Source organism: Periplaneta americana, chromosome 8 (assembly GCF_040183065.1).
Source record: "Periplaneta americana isolate PAMFEO1 chromosome 8, P.americana_PAMFEO1_priV1, whole genome shotgun sequence".
NCBI classification, from domain to species: Eukaryota; Metazoa; Arthropoda; class Insecta; order Blattodea; family Blattidae; genus Periplaneta; species Periplaneta americana.
The window spans coordinates 64,417,741-64,445,543 of NC_091124.1; the positions used below are offsets into that span (position 1 = coordinate 64,417,741).

General features: G+C 35.5%; 1 protein-coding gene across 1 annotated transcript; it reads left to right on the top strand.

The window, feature by feature from the left end:
* Positions 1-461: 461 nt before the first annotated feature.
* On the top strand, positions 462-27,803 carry ppk17 (pickpocket 17). Its single transcript, XM_069832104.1, has 7 exons — positions 462-583; positions 3,137-3,268; positions 7,476-7,623; positions 12,533-12,733; positions 18,418-18,560; positions 25,345-25,478; positions 27,293-27,803. The coding sequence occupies exons 1-7, from the start codon at positions 470-472 to the stop codon at positions 27,801-27,803; spliced, it is 1,383 nt and encodes a 460-aa protein (XP_069688205.1). The 5' UTR covers positions 462-469.

Sequence of the window (27,803 nt, forward strand, 5' to 3'; positions counted from 1 at the left end):
ATTGTTATTAAATAACGTATTATGTTTTCCGTCACCTATTTAACAATAGGCTAATGCGAGTCGTGTTAATTCACAGTTTGACATTGAACATTATGTCACTGAAGGCATATCGTGTATCCGTCTACTAAAAACACTACTGTAGTGTACAAGTTGATGAAGTTCGATCTACTGTACGAAGTTGAGGTCTGGTCCAAAAGAATGTGTAAAAATCGACGAAGAATAAGGTAGGAGGTGGTCGCTATCTATCCGTGACACAGAAACACAGCATCACGTGGTTTGGATGAAATAATGATGGAAGTTTTGGTGCCATAAAATATGGCACAAAAAATACAACATGTTGAAATCGCTGTGTCACCTGAATGGTAAGGTTTAGATAAATGTTGCCTAGGTTACCGAAACACGAGGCAAAGAAAGGAAATACGTGAGACGATACTTGTGTCAGTCACTCCGTAAGTTGCTGAAGTTCGCCATGAAACTCAGCTGTTCTTCCCTCACTGGGCTCTGGCTCAAGTATGGAAGTCGCATACGGAAATTCGTCCGGTTTGTCGTACTCTCGGCCTGCACTGTCGTTGTCATCATACAGGTGAGTGTTCTCTCGAGAATTTAAATCTAGGATAGGATGGTATATTTCGAAAATCTAACTGCAGTCGATGTAGGGCAAAGGTTACTTGCTTTCTAATAATGAAATTGTAGCTTCGTTACATGACCGAAATAAATACTTTTCTACAAAGAAACATTAATTTAAAATAAAACATTAAAAAGTATATCCAATTATCTTTATTCTTTTTCTACTGTTCTTTCTCGTTCTCCTTTTTAGTCTTCTACTCTACCATCTTTTTATATGAAAATACAAGTGCAAAGGGCAAATTTGTTCCATATGGCCAATTAATAAGGATTATCTCCTTTTTTATTTTACTAAATAAGCGTTTGTCCGAAAAACATTTTACAAACGCAAATTGTCTTTATTATTATTATTATTATTATTATTATTATTATTATTATTATTATTATTATATCTCCAATGGGGGGGTAGCCCTATTTTACATATATGTATGCTAGGGCTATAGTTTTACACAAAAAAAATAACCATAAAAACAAATGGAAAAGAAAAATAAATTAGCTTACACAATGTAAACAGAACATAAATAATCCGTAATTTAGACATTGCGATTGTAAAGCAAACATCAGACATCAATTTGAGACAAACAAAAAACAGTTACAACACACATACGTAACACTTCTTAAAAACCGTTCTCTATAACATATATATGCAACTTTCCGTACCATACGTTATAAATTAATACACAATAGACACACAAACACAAACAAGCTATAATTAAGACATTGCGACGACATCAAGCATCCCATAACTATGACTCACACACATAACAAATCAAGCATCCGCTACAACACATACACTTCAACATAGTAACCACACTTTTAAGAGTTACAAATTTCGCTCCCAGAAATAGGACATTGAAGAATGTTATTTCCTACAGGGTCTTAAACATATCTGTGATAAATTTGTGGAATTCTTTTAAGCAACATTGCTTCAGAAGAACTTTTGTTATTGGTGGTGAGAAAGTTGTATCGCACATGCTAAGATGGGTTTGTAGCCTGTATCTCTTGCGTTCTTGTAGCATGCACTCAAATAACAGGTGGTCGACTTGTCTTTATAAGGTCGTATTCTATTCCAAGGCAAAATAACGTCACATTACTGCAGAAAATAGAACATAACTACGAAAATTATCTACAGCATAATACAGAGTTTGGTTCCACTCACGTTAGAATTGAATTGTTGAGAACTTTAAAACTTTAAAAATGTTTTCACTCATCACTTTATAATAAAAGTGATATATCATATTACAGTACGAGACGGGACAAATTGTCAAACGAGGCTGAAATACGAGTTTGATAACTAGACTTCGAAATTCAGATCCTAGTCTGAGAAATATAGATTAACTGACAGCGGAGTATTGGGCGGAGGGGGGGGGGGAACAGGCTAATGCTTGTTTATTTTTTCCATCTATCGCTATCGGATCTATCCACTGTGCTGTCTGTGTACGACTAGTTGGAAGTTTCGTGCGTACTGGCATTGAAGTTGAGACAGTTGGGACAACGTGAAGTCATTGCGATGTCGAAAACAGTTCAATTGGAACACATTTTAAAATATAAATTAAGTTCCTTCCACAAGAAAAAACCTTACTTACTTACGGTTTTTAGGGAACCCGGAGGTTCATTGCCGCCCTCACATAAGTCCGCCATCGGTCCCTATCCTGAGCAAGATTAATCCAGTCCCTACCATCATAACCCATCTACTTCAAATCCATTTTTATATTATTATCCTCCCATCTACGTCTCGGCCTCCCCAAAGGTCTTTTTCCCTGCGGTCTCCTAGCTAAACACTCTATATGCATTTCTGGATTTGCCCACACATGCTACATGACTTGTCCATCTCAAACGTCTGGATTTAATATTACCAATTATGTCAGGTGAAGAATACAATGCGTGCACTTCTGCGTTGTCTAACTTTCTCCATTCTCCTGTAACATTATCCCTCTTACTTCTTAGCTCCAAATATTTTCCAAACCACCTTATTCTCGAGCACTCTTAACCTCTGTTCCTCTGTCGAAGTGAGAGTCCAAGTTTCACAACCGGTAATATAACTGTTTTATAAATTCTAACTTTCAGTTTTTTTAAAGCTGACTAGGTGAGAAAAGCTTTTCAACCGAATGATAGGAGGCATTTCCAATATTTATTCTTCGTTTAATTTCCTCTCGAGCGTCATTTATACTCGTATTTGCTACTGTTGCTCCTAGATATTTGAATTTTTCCACTTCTTCAAAAGATATATGTTCAATTTTTATATTTCCATTTCGTACTATGTTCTGATCACGAGACATAATCATAACCCTTTTTTTTCGGGATTTACTTCCAAAGCTATCTCCTTACTTGTTTCAAGTAAAATAACATGTGAGTACTAGTGTTAGGCCTACTTATCATAATTTTCTCTTTTTGTGTGTGTATCTGAAAATAGTGTTCTTCATTTGTTCTGTACTTCGCTATATTACTATTATTATTATTATTATTATTATTATTATTATTATTATTATTATTAAGTTGGTTTCTTCCTCAGCTAAGCGAATGTTTCACCAAGCTGTCGTCACCGCCAGTTTCATCTCACGTCCATATTGTATTGAACGAGAGTATGACATACCCAGCAGTTACTGTCTGCAGATATCCATCTTATAAAACAGACGTTTTGGTGGTAAGAAATAAATTATGTAGTAAGCCTACTTACATATTATTTATCAGTAGAGCCCTGATGTTTAGGCATTTATGACAGTTAAAATAGGCAGGCAAAAAGGCAATAAAAACGTAAAAAAGGCACAATAATCTTTGAAAAAGGCATTAAAGCTTACATTTTAAAAATATAAGTTATAATATATTTTAGCAATAAATTTAAATTATATCAACATAACTCACATATTTACTTCGTAGGTGACACATGTTGACTTATAAAATACTTTATGCTCGAACATGCCGAAATGTAGTAATTATACACCTGGTAGCAGTCCTTTAATGCATGCCATTAAAGTACACCTATTCATTAAAGTTCAGGTGTTCAGCCAATGACAAGTCAGTTTTATACCGTTATAAAACCGCAAGTATCGATTATTCTCGGATATGCAATCGAAAGACAATTAGCGAAAAGTCACGGAGGCTGGAAATCCAATAATGTCGCAGAAGGTTATGTTCTGTTACTATAATAATTAGCGTTAATTGTAAATAATATTCAAATAAATTCAATTTGTCATCTCGTTTTTCAATTCTAAATCAATTTCCAGGTTATATCAGACTAATGTTCATCTTATTCTCTGTCAAGGTCAATGACATTCGGCCTCGGAAAAAATCAATACTTTCGCGTCTGCGCACATCTCACAATTCAGGTCAGTTCGCACATAACCATAAGAAGACCTAATTTTGAATAATTTCAAGTTAGAAATATGGTCGAGCATAAAAAGTCGTACGAAACTTGCCTATAATGGTAATTAAGACGCTCGTATGAAAATTATGAAACTCGTTGCGCTCGTTTCATAAACAAACATACTTGCGTCTTAATTACTGCCATTATAGGCTCGTTGCATAATGTACTATTTTTTCATGATTAACTGTCTTTTCACAAACCTTACATAACAAAACTGTTCCATCGGTTGAAAACACATGGGCACCAAATTCACTAACGTAAGCATGAAATTTATTTTTCATTGGCTTACTGAATTTAGGCATTCTATCTAACTGATCTTATACCTACAATAACTTACTGTTCCTTACTCAGATTCCTTCCTCCTACAATAATAAACACGTGTAGCACAAAATTGTAACAGTGATTTGAAAATATGAAAACAAATATTTGAAAATGCTACGTGACAACTTCTATGAGAACGAGCTTAATATTTAAAATTATAAAGCTGATTGTTGGTATCGTGAAGACATGACAATATTATATATTTGTAACTGTGGATTGTCGATTATTATTCATATTACACCAATAGCATTAAAGCACGATTATTAGCAGATTAAGCACCGAAACAAATTATTTTTATTTACTATTGTTAGTAAAGTTAGTCATTGTTTCAAATTTCATACACATTACATTACAATTTATTAGAAAATTGCAAATAAATAAGAAATATTGCTTTAAAATGACAAAAAAGGCATTTATTAGTAAGAAGCACCTTAAAAGGGCAAAATAGGAAAAATAAAAATTGGCCCTGTCACTCCAAATCACATTTATATCTATGCAAATAATGATTTACTTCCACCCAGTAAAAAAGGCATTTTGCCAAACATCCGGGCCCTATTTATCAGTATCACAGTGCTTTTAAAATTATACTAAGTAACTACAATATATTTTAATATTTTTTATTAACTCTACCAGTAAGATACCAGGACTAGAAAACTAAAAATATGAAAGTATTCTACTTCTCTATATCACTTAACACCGTATTGAGGTAGTATACGGCACCTTTTGAAATTCTTGAACCAACACTAGACAATTCTAGAGTGTGAAGAACGAAGGTTGTGAAAGTAATTTTTGTCAGTGTTAAGTGGTTGTCAAAACAGTTGTATGTGCGAATCCCAATAACGTACAAAAGACAACCTTATACTATACGTAAAAATTTCATTTATGTTGTTTGTATCTATAAATTAAAGACCTCCCCGGAAAAAGGATGTAACATCAACTTCTTGAAATATGTAATGTAGGCGGAAATAGTAATTTTAAAGAATTAATTTATAACAATAAATTATTGTATTCAATGGTTGAATAAACTTGTATCCTTGATTAGTCAAATGGTTGTGATGGTAAATATAGGCCTAATGAAATATGCCCCTGAAATTATTTTCCTTTCTCCTGAAACATGAATTACAGTTTTGTTGGATACATTTTTATTCCGGAGAGATCTTCAATTAAAGATATATGTATATATATATTTATTTATTTATTTGTTTATTTATTTATTCATTCATTCATTTATTTATTCATTTGTTCATTTATTCATTTATTCATTTATTCATTGATTCAGTGATTCATTTATTGATTTATTTATTTATTTCCATTCATCATTTATTTATTTCATTTATTTATTTATTCATTTATTTATTTATTCATTTATTTATTTATTCATTTATTTATTTATTCATTCATTCATTTATTCATTTATTCATTTATTCATTTATTTACTTATTTATTTATTTATTTATTTATTTATTTATTTATTTATTTATTTATTTAAGGGACTCAAGTTTCACATCATATGTCAAGGTCAATACAGACATTTTTTTTTCAAATTTGAGTTGCGTATCCTTTCTTGTTTTGTTTTTCAGGTTTTTATATTCTTCCACAAGTGTAGTAATTGAAATTTCCGCAGTTTTTCATCTATGGCATAATCTTGTTTAAAACTCACAACGTCACCCAAGTACGTAAAATGGGAAACTTTTTAAATCACACATGTAAGGTCAATTAAACAGTGTTCATGGGTTAGATAATAAACATACAATATATATATATATATATATATATAGTATGTTTATTATGTGAAACTTTGTTCTTGTTAAATCTGCTCCTAATGTCATAATCTTCGTCTTACCGTTTGATATGTTCATATTATTATAGTTCCTACACAATACATATTGATATTATAGTTTGTGGAGTGATCTCTGTTAAGTGCCCACCACTGCGGAGTAACAGCATGTCTGGTCGTGAAACGAGTGGGTCAGGGTTAAAATTCTGGTTGGGACAAGTTTCCTGATTGAGGTTTTTCCGATGTTTTCCTTCAACCAACTGAAGCAGAATTACTGTATAACTTTCGGCGTTGGACTTCGAACTCATTTCGCCATTATAATTACATTTTCCCTCTTTCATTATCATCTCCATTTCTTTCCCATATTTCGGGCTTGCGTCCAATGTAGAGTCGGCTACCACCGAACTTTGACCTCGTGGTATATGGTCATTAGTTGTTGGTGGTAGTGGACTATCCCCTGGGGCTCGTTGTAGCTCCTTACATCTAATAACCATTCAGAGCATGTATGTATGAAAATATCCAAATAATAAAAATAGAATCAGGAGTCAAGCTCTCTAAAACAAATCAAGGTCCGGCAAGAATTCCTTTGTCGGCGTCATTCTTTTAACATTTACGAAATTCCATGGGAATGGAAGAAGTTGGTGAATAAAGATATGAGAATAAATCAACATACCAGTATCTATTTAAATACACTTCTATGTGCAGACAACCAGATCATTATTCAAGATATTGAAAATCACTTACAGAGATCTATTCTATTATACTAGCTAGTTTCCTTGAGGTGGGGGGCACGGATAGGATGTAGGCAGCTTAAGTGGGCACATTGTACTACCTGGAATGGAATGATGTGCGCCCACACTACACATTCCCCTGCGAGCCGCCTCTGAGTTTCCTACAGCCTGCAGAATCCTTTTACCTTTTCTCGTAGGCATCACCGCGGTCCCTCAACCCCCGGCCCCACGAACTACAATGATCAAATTATTGTCTGCACTTATATGTACTTTTGAAAAAAGTGCATTCAATAATTTCGTTGGGAGAATATTTAACTGACAGCAGTGATGCATCAGATACTTGTCAATCAGTAGCAACAATAGTTCAGATTAATGAAGGGAAACTCCGACTCCGCCTCCAGCGCAGCGGTCATGTTCAGTAATCTCCTACAGTGGAGTTTTGGCACTTGTTAACCTATAACAACTTTTAATTATAATACGTACTGTGTTAACGTGTGGTTCATTATGGTACGTTTCTTACATGTTATTGTATTTAGTGCTTAATATGTTTAGGTACCGTAGCCAGAATATATTTTAAATCTTACAGAAATTAACATACAGTATATGTTATTAACCAAATTTTACCATTCAGATAATCTCAAATCAAATTTTGTTTCAGAAATACAATTTGCAGAGTAATCTTCGTACAACAAAGGATTGGGAAGATTTTCCATTTGGTGAAATAACGCTGCCTGAACTTTGGAAGAAAGCCACTTACGGCTTAGATGAAGTACATAAATTATCTGCCGTCAGTTCTTATCCTCGTAGTGAGTATAAATATTTCATTCAATATGTAAGGCTTTAAGCAATATTTCTGCAGCATATAGAGACTAGAGAGCGTGTGAAAATATGAAATTCGTTGTGGCCACTTGATGAGGTTTGATTGCACTTAATTTGACATGCATTATTTCATATTGTGAATCCAATTGGGTAAGTACGAGTAACATTTGGAGTGCAGTTCAGAAGTATTAATTATTCAGTATATCTTGAATCGATTTTGCTGATTTTTTAGAATTAAACTGCATTCTTTTCATTGAAGACCGCCATCATTTTAAAGCTCAGTTAAAAATAAAATCATGACAGGTACGTATAATACAGAAGGTGCCTAGTTCTTGGCATATAGTACCTATGATTACCGGTAAATACGCTGACAAAGATAATATGAGTACAGTACTTTTAGCTATTACCATATTTTTACGTGCAAAATTTAATTGAAAGATTAGTAATATTTTAGAACTTTAAATACCTTATACCAGGCATGTCAAAACCCTGCACATTGTGCAGTAGTCTCTGTGCGATGTCCACTTTCTATTCCCCTACCTGGAGGGAGTGAATCGCCTTGGAGGAGAACGCGACAGGGCTATACAGACCTGCAACAGCATATCAGCGTTTGTTTCGGTAACTCAGTTTCAGTACGGGTACTGATTTGGCTGTCTGTGAATGAGTTATGATAAATAAAGTGAGGAGTTCACAGATAACGAAGAAGGGAAATTATGAATCATATAACATAATTGTTATAATGTTTTCCTCAGCCAACAATATTTATTTTAAAATGAAAGGTTTTGATCAGCCCATGTTGAGGTAATAGTGTTGTGACAGTTTAGGTCAGATTAGTAAAGTTAATCAGGACTCTCACGGCAAAACGAACTTGACATTGGCGTTGTGTTAGAGTCTGTACTAACAGCCATCAAAGATTAGGCGACTTACGACTTTCATTTTATAAGCTGGTAAGTGATGAGAATATTGTGAGGAATAAATTAAGGCTCTTGAGGTTGTAAGGAGCGAAGAAAGCAACTATTTGCAAGGCGGAAAATTTTTCTGGAAAAATATATAATGACAAATTTTCCGTCTCACGTCACTACATTATGCTAATATACTTACATTAATAAATCTTTAAACCTGACATAAATAGAATATCGTCGCTTCACATCTTATGAACTACACTTTTAATTTCTTTCAGTAACGCTTCCAACTTGTCGATACTTGCTCTCAATGTTTTATAAATAAGCTATATGTGAATTTGAATTCTAAGTTTAATTTATATCATTTATTAATATTAATATTAATTTATATTGACATACAGCAAGGAAATTATTTCAGTATAAAAACTTCACAATCTCCTACTGCATGTAATTAATTGGGAGTATTATATTTTCTTTAACATTTGTGTACCAATGGTCCCAATAAATAATAATGCTTGACGAACAATGAAAGAATAGTGTCTATTATTTAAAAAAATTAGTACCTACTACGTAAAATGAAATACTGTGTTCGTTTTTTGTTGTTTCGAAATTATTGCAATATTCTTTTTCTTCAAATACTAGGTATATAAAAATCATTTTAATAAATTATGCTTTACAAACCACTACTTTGTCAAGTATAACTGAGTAAGCCTAAAGTTTTTTGTATTGCAATTGTCAAATATAGACACTGATAATAACGGTGTTTTTTTTTTCCTTCTGCTAAGTGTATTTATAATGTCCAAATGCGTATTTAATCCAACCCTAGAAGCGCAGAATAGATTATTGTACACCCCTCCAGCTAAGAACTGGTAAGAGCAACCCTTGATAGATGCAGTCCGTACAGACCGGCGATCCGCGCACATAACTGCACATTCAGAGTCTGATTTCTGACATGCCTGCCTTATACAGAGACATTATTACGACTTGAGGCAAGAAAACGGCGGCACGCTCCTTGCACGGTCTGCGACGCGCGTGCCGATAGAGGTGCGGTAGTAGATCCTCAGTCGCCATATGGCATTCGCTGTAGTCACAAGTCGTGTTGCAAAAGTCTTGATTCTTCAAGTGTACAAAGTGTTGGCCTAAAAGTTTAGTGATTATTATATATTTAGGTAATGCCTACCAACAAGTTCTCATTGCGTGTCCGTGTCATTTAGGAAATTACGGCGTATTTTTGGTACGAGACTATAAGTAATAATTTGTGGGCTCCACAAAGTCTAAATCTATAGTCGCGACGCTGTTATTCCCGGCGTGACTCCTCCTCTTTGCTTACGTCTTAGGAAGTCAAGGCTCTATAAAGGCTAGGTAGGTAGTATCGTTCGCTATTTTTGTTCTTTCGTTGCCGAGCTAACAGACAAGGGATCTATTTGCCACACCGTTAAACATGATCATGTCGTAGCTCCTAGATAATAAATCAAACGCACTGTAATTTAGCAAATAATTGAGCGGCAAATAACGTCCTCGTGTGCTTTCTGCGAACGCCAACGAAAGAACCAAAATGGCGAGCGATTATATATTAAGTATTTATCAAGCCTTAGGAAATGTTTAACATCTTCATCAGCGAATCACAAGACGCACACGTTTAAATGTAGCCGACCTGCAACGTGATTGGCTGCCGGAAATTAGAGCGACGGGACTATAACACCCTGTGATTTGTATTTATGGGGAACACTAAAAGATAGAGTTTATAGGAAAAATCCTATAGATGAAGTAATAGACTATAGGTGTACGAGAACAAATCGAGGCTATCAATGATATGGAACTTCAGAGTGTTCTTCATTCGTTTATCAGAAGATTCAGTTGTGTGTGGTGGCAAATGGGGGTCATTTTCAGCTAGGACTGTGAGCATGATAAGTTTAAATTATTGAACATTTATTGTTAGTGCTGTTATGTATTGCAGAAGTACCAGAGAAATAGTTACGCTAAGCAGTGGGCCACGAGTCATCCACCGTTTTCTCGCCTCACGTCATAATAATATGTCTGTATAAATATTGAATGCTTAAATATCTATTTTATAGAGCAAATTTCAAATTTAATGTTCTGTTTCAGTATAAAATAAACTTCTCTAATCGCACTTTAGACATCACATTTATATGCAGACACATGTTTTGTTTGATCTCACACATGATATGCAAAGTGGGACCGAAGAATGTTTCGCATTCTTATAAGTTCGTATGTAAAGTTTTATAGTGCACATATTATCAATTCGCTTGTTGTGGCATATAACAGGAATACAGGTTTAAACATCCATATTTTAAGGTGAATATGAACGTATCATATATCCAGCTTGTGACAACATGAAAATGTATGATGGATATTGCGTCACTACTTTGTCATGTACTGACTGAATCATCTTGGAAACGAGCTATTAGCGAGAGCGTGAAGGAGGCCACTAATTCCAGTTCAAAGTGTCAGCTCGGAAATATTGCCGTTATTAATTTGAATTTTTATTTTTAAAAATGCAACATCTTTTATTAGTTTCAATGACATATTTATCTTTAGAGGCATACTCTGTGTTGTTTGGGTAAAGGGAGATAATCATAAAAATAAGTTTGGAGATAAATGGAAATTAAACTTCGGAACCTTACTGCAAATAATTTTCTAGACAAATAAAACGCATCAAATGCTAGTAATCTTTTTATTTTTGCACATTCATTTGTATAATTTAACTTGTGTGTTCATCTGGAGAACAAAATTCAATCTGCACAAAAAAAGACAACACAGATATAAGTTCGTATTTCTTTGATTTTAATTGCACATATTTTTCATTTTTTAAACTATATTTTGTGCATAAAAATTGTATGTCTACTCATCATTATCCATCGTCATCATAATCGCCACCACCACCACCATCACAATCTTAAAGCGTCAGTGCTAATACACTATCTACCAAAAAGTAATTGGGCACTGTTTTTGCCTCTTTAGAACCTCGTGGAATCATCTCTTGTTGCTATAACAGCAGCCACCCTGTCAGGCAAGGCATGCTTTCCACTAGTTTGTGTAGGATATCCACTGGAATGCATCGCCATTCCTCTTGCAACATGGCACTCAGTTGGACAATGGAAGTTGGCCCCATGTTTCGGCGGCTATTACGCAGTGGTATGCAGACAGTAATGCTCACCGGTTAGACTGACCTGCATAGAATCCTGATCTCAATCCCATTGGGCACCTTTGAGATGAATTGGACCGGTGATTGAGGTCTCGGAAGATGCGGCCAACTTACATTGTCCAACTGAGTGCCATGTTACAAGAGGAATGGCGACGCATTCCAGTGGATAACCTACACAAACAAGTGGAGAGCATGCCTGACAGGGTGGCTGCTGTTATAGCAATAAGAGGTGGTACCACGAGGTTCTAAAGGGGCAAAAACGGTGCACAATTACCTTTTAGTAGATAGTGTATAAGACCTATAGAATACAATAAATGAAATTAAATGAAAACCGTCACTTCCACCACGTCGTCATCATCTTTCAAAGATGTTTTTTTTTTTTCACTGTCGTCTTTTTTTTTTTTTTTCAAAATTCTTTCTTTACTCTATGCATTTTGTGACATGTTGTATCCGACGTGTTCTTAATCTTGCTGGATCTGTGTACTGTTGTTTCATTTCTAAACCTAATTTGAAAATCGTTTCTTTTTCATCTGTTTTCCTCTCCTTGTTATGACATTCTGACGTTTTATATAGATTATGAATACTAATATGCAGATAATCTATTGTGGCATGTGAGCATGCGAATCTTCGCCAATATATGTAATAATAAGTTTCTATTCACCCTGTCGAAAGACCTTTTTTAATCAACAAATGCCAGATATGATACTTGATACTATATATCTGAATTGTAATGACTAAAGAGTTCAGATGTTATAATGTAGTTATGGTAAAGTAAAATATTGTATTTAACTTGTATAATATAGATATTACATAATCTTTTACTTACAGATGTAAAAATTGAAAGTTCTTTTCAATTGATTTGGGGCCAGTGTCACACATTTAATGCACTTATCCAAACCACGTCATCTGGTAAAGAGAAAGGATATTCTATAATATTGTATAAGAAAGATGCTTCTTATAATCGCACGGAAGGTGAACCAGAAGAAGGCTGGTATGTCTATGTACACCCAGAAGCAAACATTTGGACAGGTACACAGAACAAAAGTCATGTTTTTTTTTTCATAATATGTAATTTAAAGTCATGTATTTTATAGATTAATTTAAGTGTAGTTTTAGTTTTAGATTAGATTAAACCGTTTGATGCACATAAAGTAATTATATGTTATAGTTATGAAGTCATAGAGTGATTGTGGAAGGAAGTGTTAGGGGGAAAAAAAAGAGGAAACATTGTTATTAAGGTAAGCGTTCACTACATCATATCGCACTCATCGGACGAATCCCACGGATCGGAAAAAGACTATCTTTGCTGTAATTGTTATATAACCGCGTTCACTACATCGTATCGCCCGCATCGTCTCTCGGCAAATCCGTCCACGTTTCTCAGATGAGCAACTTATCCGATGTGTGCGATCATGGCCTTCTTTAATAAATAAATTTTAATTGCTCAACTGTTACTATTATGTTGTGCCATGTTCAGTGTCGCGCCAAAATGGCAGACGGAAAACTTATTTCGCTTGTAAAAAACTACGAAGAATTATATAATTTGAGGCATTCCCATTACAGTAATCAAGTCGTTTCTTACATATATATATATATATATATAACCAATATTTCTTTCGTTTCTTCCTCTTCTATTAGGACGCATTAAGCAATTACAAATTCTTAATCGCTAACAGTCATAATTACCGGTAATAGACCTAACCTCAACTCCTCTGTTTTCAGCTATGTCAATATCGTACGACCTCATATTTCAAACAGCTGACAGAGGAATCCGATGAGGCGATGAGGTGAGCCGTTGCAGTGAACGCACTGCGATTCGTACGAGGAGTGCGATACGATGTAGTGAACGCTTACCTTTACAGTACAGCGCGGTCTATGACATTCTCTACGGCACTCGGCGGCAAGCGTACCCGGCGTCAGATTGTCATTCCCGGTGAATGCGGTCCACTACAGTCTTTCTCTCTCTTCGTGCCTTGAAGGACAAGGTACATGGTCACATTGCAACTGATGGCTGCTGTTCAGTTGCCTATGAGCTCTGTTGACGTTTGTATTGATGTACGTATATCTTAGTTGAAGATTATGACAATATGGCAGCACAAAAGTTTACATTACAACAAAGGATTTATCTTGTCGAGTGTTACTTGATAACGAAGAATTGTGACGACGTTTTGCAACGCAATTTCCTGGTGTTCCCATTCCACATACGACGGCTATATTAAACCTCGTAAAACGTTTAGAGAAACGGGATCAGTTCTGAATAAACGTGGAAAGAGAAACCCAAGTGTTCCTACTGAGGAAAACCTTGATGAGATAGCGAAAGGTTAGAACATTCTCCTCGAAAATCTCTCCGCCGTCTCTCTTAAGAAACTAGTGTTTCGAAAACCACAGTATTAGAGCCACTAAAATTCTTAAATTTAAGCCCTATAGAGTGACAATAATGCATGAATTACAGCCTAGAGATAATGTGAATCGTGTGAATTTTTGTAACTGGGTTTTATAAAGTGTTGTCAACGGTGTTGTAGATCCTACAGTAATTGTTTTCGCAGATGAAGCATGGTTTCACTTACATGACCATGTTATAACGCAAAACAATAGGTACTGGAGTACAGAAAATCCTCATCTCATTCATGAAATTCCTTTACATGATGAGAAGATTGGCGTATAGTGTGCTATAACTGCACATAGGATTATAGACTCTATATTTTTTAGGATACAATCAATGGTGACAGATATAAAATACAAATACTCAACCCAGTTAACCGATATCGAGTGTCAGAGTGCTTAATTCCAGCAGGATTCAGCAACTGCCTATACAGCAGCCGAAACATTGAATTTGATAAGCGAAATATCCGAGGACAATGTTATTAGTAGAGGATTATGGCCCTCTAGGTCTCCCGATTTGTCAGTTTGCGATTTTTATTCATGGGAAAATCTAAAAAAAATAAAGTATACAAATATAATAATCCGCACACAATCCGTGAGTTAAAATATAGTATTATACGAGAAATTGGAAGAATTACAGAAGACGAACTTGCACGCGTAAATGCCAATTTCATTCGGAGATGTCAGGAATGTGTTGCAACAGAGGAACATCATTTTCAACACCTTCTGTAGTCAAGGTTAGTAAACAAAATTTATTTATTTATTTATTTACTTATTTATTTATTTATTTATTCATTCATTCATTCATTCATTTATTTATTTATTTATTTATTTATTTATTTATTTATTCATTTATTCATTTATTAATTCATTCATTTATTTATTTATTTATTCATCCATTCATTTATTCATTTATTTAACAAGGCAAAGCCCCAATTACAATAGATAGTAGCCTACAATTAATATTTGCTTCGAACATAAAATTTGAGGTAACATTGAAAAAGGGATAAAAACAGGTACAAATGCAAGATGCATATAAATACAAATGAAAAATGAAAAACAGACAAATATAATATGAATACCTACTGTAATTTTAATAGCCAACTCTAGCGACTGTAGCGAACCTCCTTCACCGGGAATGACAAGCACTGATGCCGGGCCTGCTTGCTGCCGAGTGCCGTAGAGAATGTCGTGGACTGCTCTGTAGTATAAGTACACTCTAGAGTTTCATGCTCAATATTGCTAGTGTTGAAAGTTCATTCCTAGGAATTAAGATTTTATTCCATCAGTGAATTAAGTTCATAACGAATTAGTCCTGAAGCTACCAAACATTACGAACATTGTTCTTCAACTATCGCTTTCAGTTCGCGATATTCAATTGAAAACTTCACTCACACCAGCTAGCCAATTCTTCCAATGGCATCCTCTTTTCGTCTTTCAAAAGGAGTACATCTTATTATTTGCTTGATTTTTAAAAGTTCTTCATTAGTTGTTCTTATATCTGGACTTAAACGTCTTATCAGTTACCATAATATGCCATTTTTTCTACACTACTCTGATCGTTTATTGTAAGCCTATCCATAATTGCATAGCCTACATGTTCTGGCACTTCGGATCCTATCAAATTTAGATATTCCAATTTATTTTCTGAAAAAGTTAATTTCTGTGATCATTATTTTTTTCTGTGAAGTCTGTGAAATTTTCCGCCCTTCGCAATATTATTGCGTCTGCCATATTATGAAATTATATTTGTATTTTCCACCTGGTTTCTTAAAAGATACAAATCTCAATTCATAACAGATTTCTAATAACAAAGTTATTGTTCAAATTACAGTAAATCGGGACCTCCAAATAGCCGCTCAAATCTAAATAGGCTACTTTTAACATTATAGATTTTTAATTTGTAATAGATATTCTTAATCACAGTCTAATTAAAATAGTAAAAAGGCCCTGCAAATTCTCTTCTTGACAATTGTTGAAGAATGTAAATTGTTTATAATCTCGTAGAAATAAATGCACACTAGAGATGAACAACGATCGAGATAGCAAGGCTAACAGTGCCCTCAAGGCCGAAAACCCGCACGACAATGTTCTAGTCGAGTCGTTGACGTAAAGACTGCTTGTGAGTGTTTCGAGACGCCGAGATTGATCACTCCCGAAGTCCCGAACGTCAAGCAGCCTTGAATCGCCACAGTTATTTATACCTGACTGAACTTTTATCTACTTTGGCAACTGTTATATATGTATAAACAATCATGTAGCCTATTTGAAACATCATCTCTACCTTTCAGTGTATAATAATCCGTTCCCCAATCTTTATTTAATTACTAGGCCCTTATTAAAAGCCTAGGAGTATTCTTTTCATATGTTTGAGCTCAAGTGTGCAATCTCAAGTAAAAAGATATTAACGTTATGTTTTATATTTCTTATAAATGCTAATTTATTTGAGAATTGTTTTTTTTTTCTATTTATATAACCATAGGTAATATCATTGTAATAGAACCAGAACATTTTGATAACGAAGATACTGTTCTGTTTTGTCTTTTTGACTCATTTAAACATTTATAATGTTATTTATTTCAATGATGTATGTTATTCAAAGTTACAAAATCTTTTCACGCCGATCAAATGCTATTTCGAGAATGATGAGCGAGACTCCAAGCGCACGAGAATGACGAGACGAGACTCGAAAGACAAATGGAACGAACATAGCGAGCGAGAGCGGTAGTTAGTTTTATTTATCTCTAATGCACACCCATTGACATGGAAATTGGTCGCTGTTCAGCTGTCGGAACAGCTCGGGAATCATCGTGTGCTTACACGCGTGCGTTTTACATAGATTCGAAGCCGGTCTTTGAAACTACAAGAAAGAGCTCTATCGCTAAGCCATAAAGACTTCGTAGAAAATATGTAGTTTCGTGACATACAGTTACGTGCTGCCTTCGAGCATCTATGTTCGAAGTCGCTGCTATGACTTGATTTCATCCTCGTACCTCGATGTTTAATATTTCTCCGGGCGAATCTCGCATTACCCCGAGCGACTCTTAGACAAATTCATGCTACAGGAGAGCGACTATTTTCCGTGTCAAAGGATATACATTACTTAGTTGGTTGATTGGTTGCTAATATTCAACCATCTGAAATTCCTCCATTCGACATATTGCGTTCCAATACATACAGTAACATGAACCAACTCATTGGCCTTAGAGGAATTTTATCAGAGTAGAGTAGATGATCATTGTCCATTATGAAATCAGCTTTCTGTACAATACATATTAACCTATGTATGTACCATGTTGAATGGCTTAATTTTGAGAAAAAGCTTTATAATTTTAAAACATTTAAGTTGTTCCAGAGATTATTACTATAAAACAAAGCCATAATTTCTCGAATTGTACAATTTACTATTGTTGTTGTTGTGGTCGCCTTCTTTGTCTTTGACTTCGTCGTCCAATGCTTATGAGACTTAATTGGCTTGTTCAATTTTCTTTCTTCTCAGTAAAATACAAGACTTTTTTGTGGTAGCTGTGTTTTTGTCCACTTAAGTAGGTGTTCTTTTTTGAGACTGTGTCCAGGTCTGTTGCATGTTAAGCATCTTAAGGTACTAGTATTTAGAAAACAGATGTGATCGCAATGTGTAGAGTAATACCGCAGTCTAGTATATAGTCACGAAGCTCAGTACGTAGTAAATATGCATCCATAGGTAGTTACTAACCACTAGGATAGCTAATATCGCCTCATAACAGACAATGCGAAATAGTACCGGCACAGTCTATTGTTCCTAGCACCCTCACAACTCAACAAGCTTCGTGTCTGTATAGGCCTATACTAGACTGTGGTAATACTCCATTCCATTTCATTACAATGGTTTTTTCTCTCCTTGCTATAAATTAATTAACTTGAGTTAACTTGGTGAGTGGAATTTCTTCTAATAGACCTATTTCGAAATCTATTGATTTCCTTCAACATTGCAATGACGCATATGTGTGTGTTTTTTGTGTTTGTGCGTGTGTACGTGTGCGTGCGCGTGCGTGCATGCTTTTTTTTTGGCGGATGAGTCTTGTGGTCAACAGTATAGTTAAATATTGTGGCAATACAGCATATTCGCATATTAAGAGTTGATTATCAGTATGTCATTTTTATAATTCTCCAGAGAATGCGTTCAAGTCAACATGAACTTTGGATGTCATCTACCTCACAAAAACAAAACCATAATTATCAATATTCGTGAACACGAAAACCATCCACTCACAACACAGATGAAAATTCGTTGTAACTAAACAGAGTGATTTTTATGTTTCCAAACTTATGAAATGTAATTCTTTTATAAGAAAGCACTATGGAAGGCCAGGAGGAGAGTATTTTCTTAGAAGTCGGAGAAGAACTGCACGTGAAGATAGTAGCTGAGGAGTATCATCTTGTGGATAAAGCCAGAGAACACTGTAACGATTCCTGGGATCATAGCTATGATACGGTGAGTAACATTTTATCTTGTCACATATAACGCTAAAGTAAGCTATAACTTGAATTTCAGAGCATATTAAAAACGTTCATATGTGCGCGAGAAACTATCCATAAAATTAAATACACAGAAAAGTGCCATGATAAAAATAATACCACTGGATGTCTTTGTATGCAAACGAGTATGTATACAATATGCGACTAAACAAACGACACTGAAATGTTATTTAATTGCGTTAGTACAGTAAGATGTTCTTAAAATGTGAACAAAAGATGACGTTATCTTATCGCGTAATTCGGAAATATTTATAGGCTGGTCATCCGTCATGGAATTTTTGAAACTGATTATTTCAACGTGCCCCATATGTAGGCATCTATGACAGTGAGACCGGGGAGCAGGAAGGATACGGGAATGAGTTCCACGAGAAATTAGGCGATCTCCAAAGTGTCGTTGCAGAAGGGCAAGTGACTCCCCAGCGGTGTGGGCTGTAGCTTCATTTTGCTGCATCCATTGTACTGAGTGTTCATTTCAAAGTGTGTCATGACGTCACTGTTGTGAGTCAGCGATTTGAAGCGAGCTTCAGCTTTTATGTCAGAGAAGTTGCCTATTAATCAAGGCGTTCAATCTGAACTTGAGAACGTGTACGGTATAACTTGAACGTCGTAGCAACAGATGGCGGTCTGTACGGTCCCTGTGCTACCATAACCTCTTTCGAACTGTGTTTTGCGCGGGCAAGTCGTACGCAGGGTATTTGTTAATCATCCGTTGCATACCGCAACATTCCACAACACAAATCAAATGCTCCGTGTCCATGTTGACCGTCGAAGTTAATGTCAACAAATACTGTACGTAAGTAATCGTCTTAACCCTCTCGCCATATCCCGACAGTAAGAAAAAAAACTCACCTCGGTACGTGTTTCCAAACAATTCACATTCCTGCCACTACCGGCGTTACCGCACGTATTGGTACGTACTTCCAGAGTCCGTGGGTATCCACGGACTCTGCGTACTTCAGAATGAACGCCGTACTCGCTAGGCAACTTCTCTCGCATTTAGGTAATACGCGTCTGCGGGAGTGTAGGAAGATTGAATTCTCTAGGCTCATCGGCTAGCCATATGACGACATACAGCGAGCCATGACACACTTTGAACTGAACACGCAGTAGTTGGCACAGTAAGGAGTTTAAGATCTTGATTGGGGATCAAATGCATATAGAACTTATCTATAGGCCTACTAAGTTAATAATAAAACTGTAACCTAAACATTATTACCTCATTCGTGCGGGATTTGCACCGTTTTTGTCGCGTCGGACAATGACGCAACACAACTGATCAAAAGGTGTTCCAACTCCTAATAGAAGCTAGGTATCCTTTATATGATCATCTTTCTCTTCTGTAGGAGCATGAGCATTTACAACTAAGATATTGCACCATCCTTCTTTAAATAATAAATACAATAACCTGTCACTGATAAATTCGACCTTTTTACTGCTCATTTTATTCTGTTATTATTTTATTAATTGTGACATAGGCTTATTAATAGACGTTTCTGTAATTAAACATTATATTTATATCGTTTGTATGCCTCTGAAGTCTAATTAGTGGAATATGAAGCTAGTTGGCGATGTATCCATGGGGGGGAAAGAAACTGACCACCCTACCCCATTATCTCCTAGCCTAGTTGTCTCATGAGTCATGCCTTATTGGTGTTACTTATGAGGTTCAAACCTGTGTTCGGGCAGTTGACTAAACAACAATAAACATTATATTATAATCCTCTGAGTGTGTTTGTGCTTGTAAGTATGTATGTTTATGTGCCTGTATAAAGTAGTGACCACCATCACAGTACAAACTTGTATGTGCAGTGCAATAACCCGTTAAAGACTATTTGTTTAATGAACATTTAAAATAAATGTAATTTGATGTACATAAACCCCTATATAATAATAATAATAATAATAATAATAATAATAATAATAATAATGTTTTATTTTCGCTGGCAGAGTTAAGGCCATAAGGCCTTCTCTTCCACTCAACCAGCCTTAATCAATACAATACATAAATTTAAATTACAAATATTTTCACTACACTTAAAAGGTTCTCCAGCAATAATCTTCACTACACATTTATTTAAATTTAGATAAATCTATAAGGTAAAGTAGTAACTTAATTTATGAGCTAATTTAATTCAATGAATTATAATTAATTTAATATTTGAGATAGCTAGTAAAATGATGAAAATTAATTTAATATAAGCTTACTAGGACTATGTTACAGGGAGAATATATATATTTCTATTTCTATAATGAGAATATTAATGTAATTGTCATTAGAGGTTTTGTAAATCTATTTAGAGAAATTAAAGATAATAATAATAAGAATGGACAGATGTTAGTTTCATTATAAGTAACAAATATTAATCAGCAATTCATCTGTTAAGTAAGAATTTATGTAATTTTGACCTAAATGAAGCTATTGTCCAACAACCCCTTATATCACTCGGAAGCGAGTTCCAATTTCTAGCAACTGAAACTGTATAGGATGAAGAATATAAAGATGTCTTGTGGTAGGGTATAATGAGTAAATTGTTATAATGAGATCTTGTACTTAGCTGATGATATGCGGATAAATTTTGAAAACGAGAAGCCAAATATATTGGGGTAGCGGTGCGCAGAATTTGAAACAAGAGAACAAGGGAATGCAGAGCTCGTCGATCGCTTAGCCTTAGCCAAGACAGAGTTTGGAAAGACGGGGAAACATGATCATACTTACGAATATTACAAATATAACGGACGCACGCATTATGCACACGTTGTAGCCTGTTGCTCAAATTTGCATTTAGATTATTTAATATAATATCGCAGTAGTCAAAGTGTGGCATCACGAGTGTTTGTACAAGGATTAATTTTAATTTATCAGGAAGAAAGTTCTTCAGTCGCTTTAATGAGTGAATAATGGAAAATATTTTTTTGGAAGTGTGATTCACTTGTTCATTCCATTCCAGGTGACAATCCATATAAATACCAAGGTTCTTCACGGTCGTACTGTATGGAATAGTAGTATTATTTACAATTATCGGTGGCAAATTTTGTTTGTCACACTTCGATCTTTGATGTTCTATTAAGATTGCCTGCGATTTACTTGCATTTAAATTAAGTCCGTGGGTTTTCGACCATATGGATATAGAATTCAAGTCATCATTAACTTTAGTTATGGCGTCATTTATGTAGTTAGGTCGAGTATGCAGATAGATTTGTATGTCGTCAGCATAAATATGGTGTCGGCAGGATGTTAGATTAGAAGAAATATCATTAATATAAATAGAAAATAGTAAAGGTCCTAGGACAGAGCCTTGTGGTACGCCAGTCTTCGTGGTACGCCAAGTGGAATAACGATTATTAATAGACACGCACTGTTGGCGTTCACGAAGATAGGAGTCCATCCACGCTAACGCATTATCAGAAAAATGCAGTACTCTTAATTTTGCAATTAGTAAGTCAACATCTACAGTGTCGAAGGCTTTGGAGTAGTCTAAAAGTGTTAGTATTGTGATCTGTCCTTTGTCTAAAGCTTCACGTATATCCTCAGTCACTTTAAGCAGTGCAGTCGATGTGCTGTGTCCCGTTCTGAAGCCTGATTGGTAAGGGTCAAGAATATTGTGAGTATTGAGGTAATCTGTCAGTTGTTTGTGCACAATTCTTTCCAAAGCTTTTGAGAGAACAGGAAGAATACTAATTGGTCTATAGTCATTAGGTGTTACAGGTAACTTAATTTTAGGAAGGGGACGAACAATAGCCTTTTTCCATATGTCTGGGTAATGTGAAGTCATTATAGATGCATTGAATATATGGGTTAGTGTCGGAAGAATTATGTCCATAATTTTGTTCAGAAGTTCTATATTTATATTGTCTACTCCTTGCGATTTTGACTTGATGCGCTTTAGTGCTGATTTTACGTCAGAAGGTGTTATGTAGGAAAAGAAGAACTTGTCTCGTGCTGGAGGGCTGTGTGTTTTATTCTAGAAGAGAATGTACAGTAGTGACAAAAAAAACCGGACCGACCATTGTAGCTGATTTCAGAGCCTTGTTCACTCCAGAGCACGATAGACTGGTAACTAAGACTTTCGTGGTTCGAATCCTGCCTGGAAAGGAAACTTTTTTTTTGTTCCTTATTCAAATTTATTCCCAATACTTTTCGATTGCAGCGATATTTTACTACTTAATTAACTTATTGTTCCCAGAACATGAATTTTACGAGCAATCGATAAGTATTGGGAATAAATATGAATAAGGAACAAAAAAAAGTTTCCTTCCCAGGCAGGATTCGAACCACGAAAGTCTTAGTTACCAGTCTATCGTGCTCTGGAGTGAACAAGGCTCTGAAATCAGCTACAAGAGTTGGTCCGGTCTTTTTTTACCTCTACTGTACATAGTTAATGTGGTATTTCCGCATAAAGAGATAGTAAATGAAGTTCAAATAATATAACTATAATGTCTGTATTTCGGAGAAGAGTCACTACGACTCAGCACATTCCCAACCCACATCGGCTGACTATACTAAGGTTTGCTGTGTATCCAGGTTTCGAGCAGGCAACCCTACTCCTTCCTGGACCAGTCACCTTCGTGTGTCATCAGTAGGTCTGTGACATTGGAGCATGTTTACAGTGAAAGGAAGTCAATTCACTACAGGATATACACAGAGTACGCAAGTGTATCTGTGTACGGAGACGACACAACCGCCGCGGTACAGTTTATTCGAGTATACCGGTAATACAAACTGTCGTGAAGTGTAGTGCGCTCCGCAGTATGGCTCAGAAAGAAAGAAACACGTCTTGGAAACTAGAATATTTAGTTTCACAGTGTGGTGCAGATGTATTTTACATTTCAAATAACAATCTGTATTGTAAACTTTGCAATGTCAGTATTACGTCTGCTAAAAACAAAGAATATAATGTTCAAAGGCACGTAAGTACAATGAAACATAAACGGCTGGAACAAGGAAATGTGCAGAAGGACCCTATGTCAAATTCAACATTTTATGAAGACATGTGTAAGGCATTTATACCTGCCGACATACCATTTAATAAACTCGCAAATAAGGCGTTCCGAGAGTTTTTACATAAATACACTAGAAGAGAAATTCCACATCAGAGTACGTTACGGAAGTACTATATCGAGAAAATTTACGACACATGCATTACTGAGGTCAGAGATAAACTAACAAACCAACACATATGGGTATTAATTGATGAGACGACGGATGCTTTGGACGGTATGTAGTCGATATGATTGTTGGGGCTCTGGATACGAAAGACTCTGCTGGATCATACCTACTGTCGCGTGATGTGATAAATGCTGTGAACAATTCTACAATATGTGGGGTTTTTCAACATGCAATGCAATTAATATGGTCATCAGGTATAGAACATAACAAAGTACTTCTCATTGTTACCGTTGCAGCATCCTATATGTTAAAGGCAGTAACTACGTTGAAAACAACATACAGAAAGATGGTACACATCACAGTTCACTCTGTCAGGTAGCTAATATTCTGTCCGGTGACAAATACACTGTAGATAATTTAGATGTCGAATTCAATGATGTCAAATATTTCACATATGCACCTGTCGTTTCGCAGCTTTTCTGCATTCAAATTCATACTAGATAGTAGTAGACACTCATCTCGCTTTTGAAACTTTGAGAAGACATCTGTAATTACAAAGTAAACACGCAATAGACAATACATCTAAGCCCACATGTGTTGAATGAAATTTTCTAATAGGTGAAATGAAGTTAAATAAAGATATAAAGTAATTCAGAGGGATATGTGTAGTCTATTATTCTCTTCTGCAGACTGTACTGTACAAGACGGAGCGGTGCTGCGTACTCTGTGGAGTGAGTTGACTTTCTTTCACTGTACACATGCTCCAATGTCACAGGCCTAGCTCATCAGCTAGTGATCGAAGAATGCTATGGAATGGTAATGGAATAGAGATCGAACGGAAAGCTATTGACAGCTAATGTAAGAAAATGGGAGAACGCTGAGAAAAAATTGTGTCCTGAACTGTATCAGGGATACACTGACATTTGTAATATCAGTTCGAGAATGAAATTACGGTTGTGTTGGTTTGAATGTTTTACTTTTGTTTCGGTTTATAAATGCAGAGTATGGGAGAAGCACAGTAATTGATGAAGGGCATGCAATATTTCAAAATGAGTCCCAGCTCACAAGATTTTCGCTATGGCTCACTCATAGCGTATCGTACGTATCTATTATCGCTTTAATATTGCAAACTCGAGATTACAAATCAAACGAGTGGTAGCACAGGTTGTAGTTGCTCTCAATGCCGAGATATTACTGAGAAAGGCCACGTAGCATCATTAATTTTTTAACGAAACTTCGGTACCCTCATGCCCTTAGCGATAGTAGGTGGGATTATTGGACGTAGTCACACAAGTTACATTGATTCATGGTCTTACTACTAATAGCATTAGAATTCGCCTGTGGCTCATAGTGTTACAGTAAGCATTTGAAATTCTACCATTTTTTGTTTCACCACAAATCCCGAGATGTGCCCATACTCGATGTAGTGAAAGAAGTACCGGTATTCTACGTCAAAACTCCAACTGTTATCTTGTCCACTACAAATGTCACTATGGATTTTTCAATGAAAATTCCAGGTCTGACCAAGACTCGAACCTGGACTGTCTGCATGAAAGTCTGATCACTCAACCACTGCACGGGATAATATAATAATTTACAAAATGATTTCACTATATGTCTTGCTTCTTTCTAGTGTGTGCATACCTGCAAGACTGAGCAACTAGTGAGCGAAATTGGATGTTCAGGCCCATGGCTACTACATAATGGAACAGAGTATTGTTCAGAATATACGACATTGAAGAACCTAATTTCAGGATATCTTTATAGGCAAGTGTTCAATATTTTATACCTACATATATACAGAGTGGAAGGTAAGGTAGTACATTAATTGTAGGATGTGATTCCTTGAAATATAACGAACAAAAAAGTTTTATATTATATTTTGCTCGTTTTTGCGAGGTTTTTGTACAAATAATACTTTTATACCGACATTTCGATCGCGAATTTTACGAATACTGTTTAAAATACGATTTAATTTCTTGTATAACAACGAGGAGAACGTTTATTATGTTCACGTTGCAGCAGTATTTTAATTAGAAAATTCACAGATTTCGAATTAATCGGTTTAAGAAACATTGGAAACATTGATTGTCGGGTCACGTACAAAGGTCTAAAAATCTGGCATCGCTGTCCGGACGGCTGACAGTTGGTCTAGTACTCGCAACTGATCAGCTGTTGTGATGTTTACATTGCATTAGTGTGCAGTTGGACGTACAGCGATACAGTTTAGTTTATTTCAAAACTACGTGATGCCAGAGTTCACAAATCGTGAGTACTTAGACATGATCCAGGCCGCGGAAGAAATTCGGAACAGTGAAGAACTACTGGCCAGAGTTCGTCATAATTGGACTAGAATATGTGAAAGCTGTACGCACGCTGATGGTGTACATTTTGAACAGTACCTGTAAGATGTGAGTGGAATGTGGTTCACAGAGTTTATTATTCTTTATTTCATTATTAACGCCCAGAATTAGTGGTTCGTAAAACAACAAACTGTAATGACAATTACATCTTGTTCACAAAGTTACATCAGTTTTTTTTCATTAATTGTAACTGAAACTTCAATCCTAAGTGTTTTCACTAATTTGGACACAATTTCCTGATTTTCACGTTATTTCTGGTTATTTCTGTACGTATTTCTTGCTTAAATTAAAATTATTACCCCATACCTAGTATTGAATTGTTAATGTATTGCATTGTAAGTTGATAATTCTGCATTCATTGTTGAACTGCGCCCGGACACGAGCTATTTTGTTCATTCGGGTTATTAATTTACATTTTCTGACATTAAATTACACAAACTAAACAAATAACAGTTAGGTCCCTATCCGGAGTTTACGTAGGTCATTTTTGTGCGAAGATTTATCCCCAGATTAGCTCGCAAAGTACTGTATTGCACCGAAGTTCAGTATATTTGAGTTGTTCAGAGCAGAAGAGTAAGTCAAGAATGGGTAATGAGGGTTGAAGTAAACATTCTGTAAAATACAGCGCAAAATAGCAGTTAATATTCACTGTATTTAAACTATTAGTAGTCAGTGGATAGCAAGAACGACGTATTAATTGCTACTTTGCGCTGTATTTTACAGAATTTTTACTTTAAACCTCATTATCCAATTTTGACTTACACCACTTTTGCTCTGATCGGCTCATTTGGTTGCTGCCGTCCTCCCCTCACCTGCTGCAAGATACACGGTGAAAGGTAGTTGAACTTAACCCACCCCCTTCAAGTCGCTGACTGCATGTGGTATGGGATGTTACTTATGCGGCGTTGAGGCATCTTGCAATTGCCGTCAGCGCTTTCGAAACACTTGTAACTATCCGTAAGTCCTATAATTTTTTTTATTTGACAAAACTTACTCTAAATAATGAGTTCTATGTATGGCTCCTGTCAATTAATGTACTATCTTACTTTCAACCCTGTGTGTGTCTATATATTATTATTATTATTATTATTATTATTATTATTATTATTATTATTATTATTATTATTATCATTATTATTATCATCATCATCATTATCATTGTCATTATCATTATTACATTATAGTGATTTTCTTATTTGCTGCTTTTTTGGTTTGCAGGTTCACATGTGAGGATCCTTGCTGTAATTGTATTCGTCCATGCCACTCATTTAAGTTTGTGCCTTATGTAGTGAAACGGAAAGCAATGCAATCCACAGAGCCAAATCATACTATGAGTCAATTATACTTATACTATACCTCGCGTCGAGTGCAGGTGTCAGAGGAGAAACTAGCTTATGACTGGTCACTATTTTTATCAGATCTGGGAGGCTCGCTCGGCTTCTTGTTAGGTCTGTCAGTTCTCGGGATCATTGGAATCATGGAACGGCTGATTGACCTCTTGTATGGAAGTTTTCAACCTCCAGGACGAAGCAATACTCTTATACTTGAGCACAACAAGAACAATATACTTAAGCAATTAGAGTCTAATAGAAATCTAGATGCAAATGAAGAGATGGAATGTGCCTGCTGCAAGCTAACACCAGGAGACAAGAATTTCAACTTACATAGTATTGAAACATTAAGATGTAAAAATAAACTTACTCCACAACTTCATGAAGTAAAATATTAG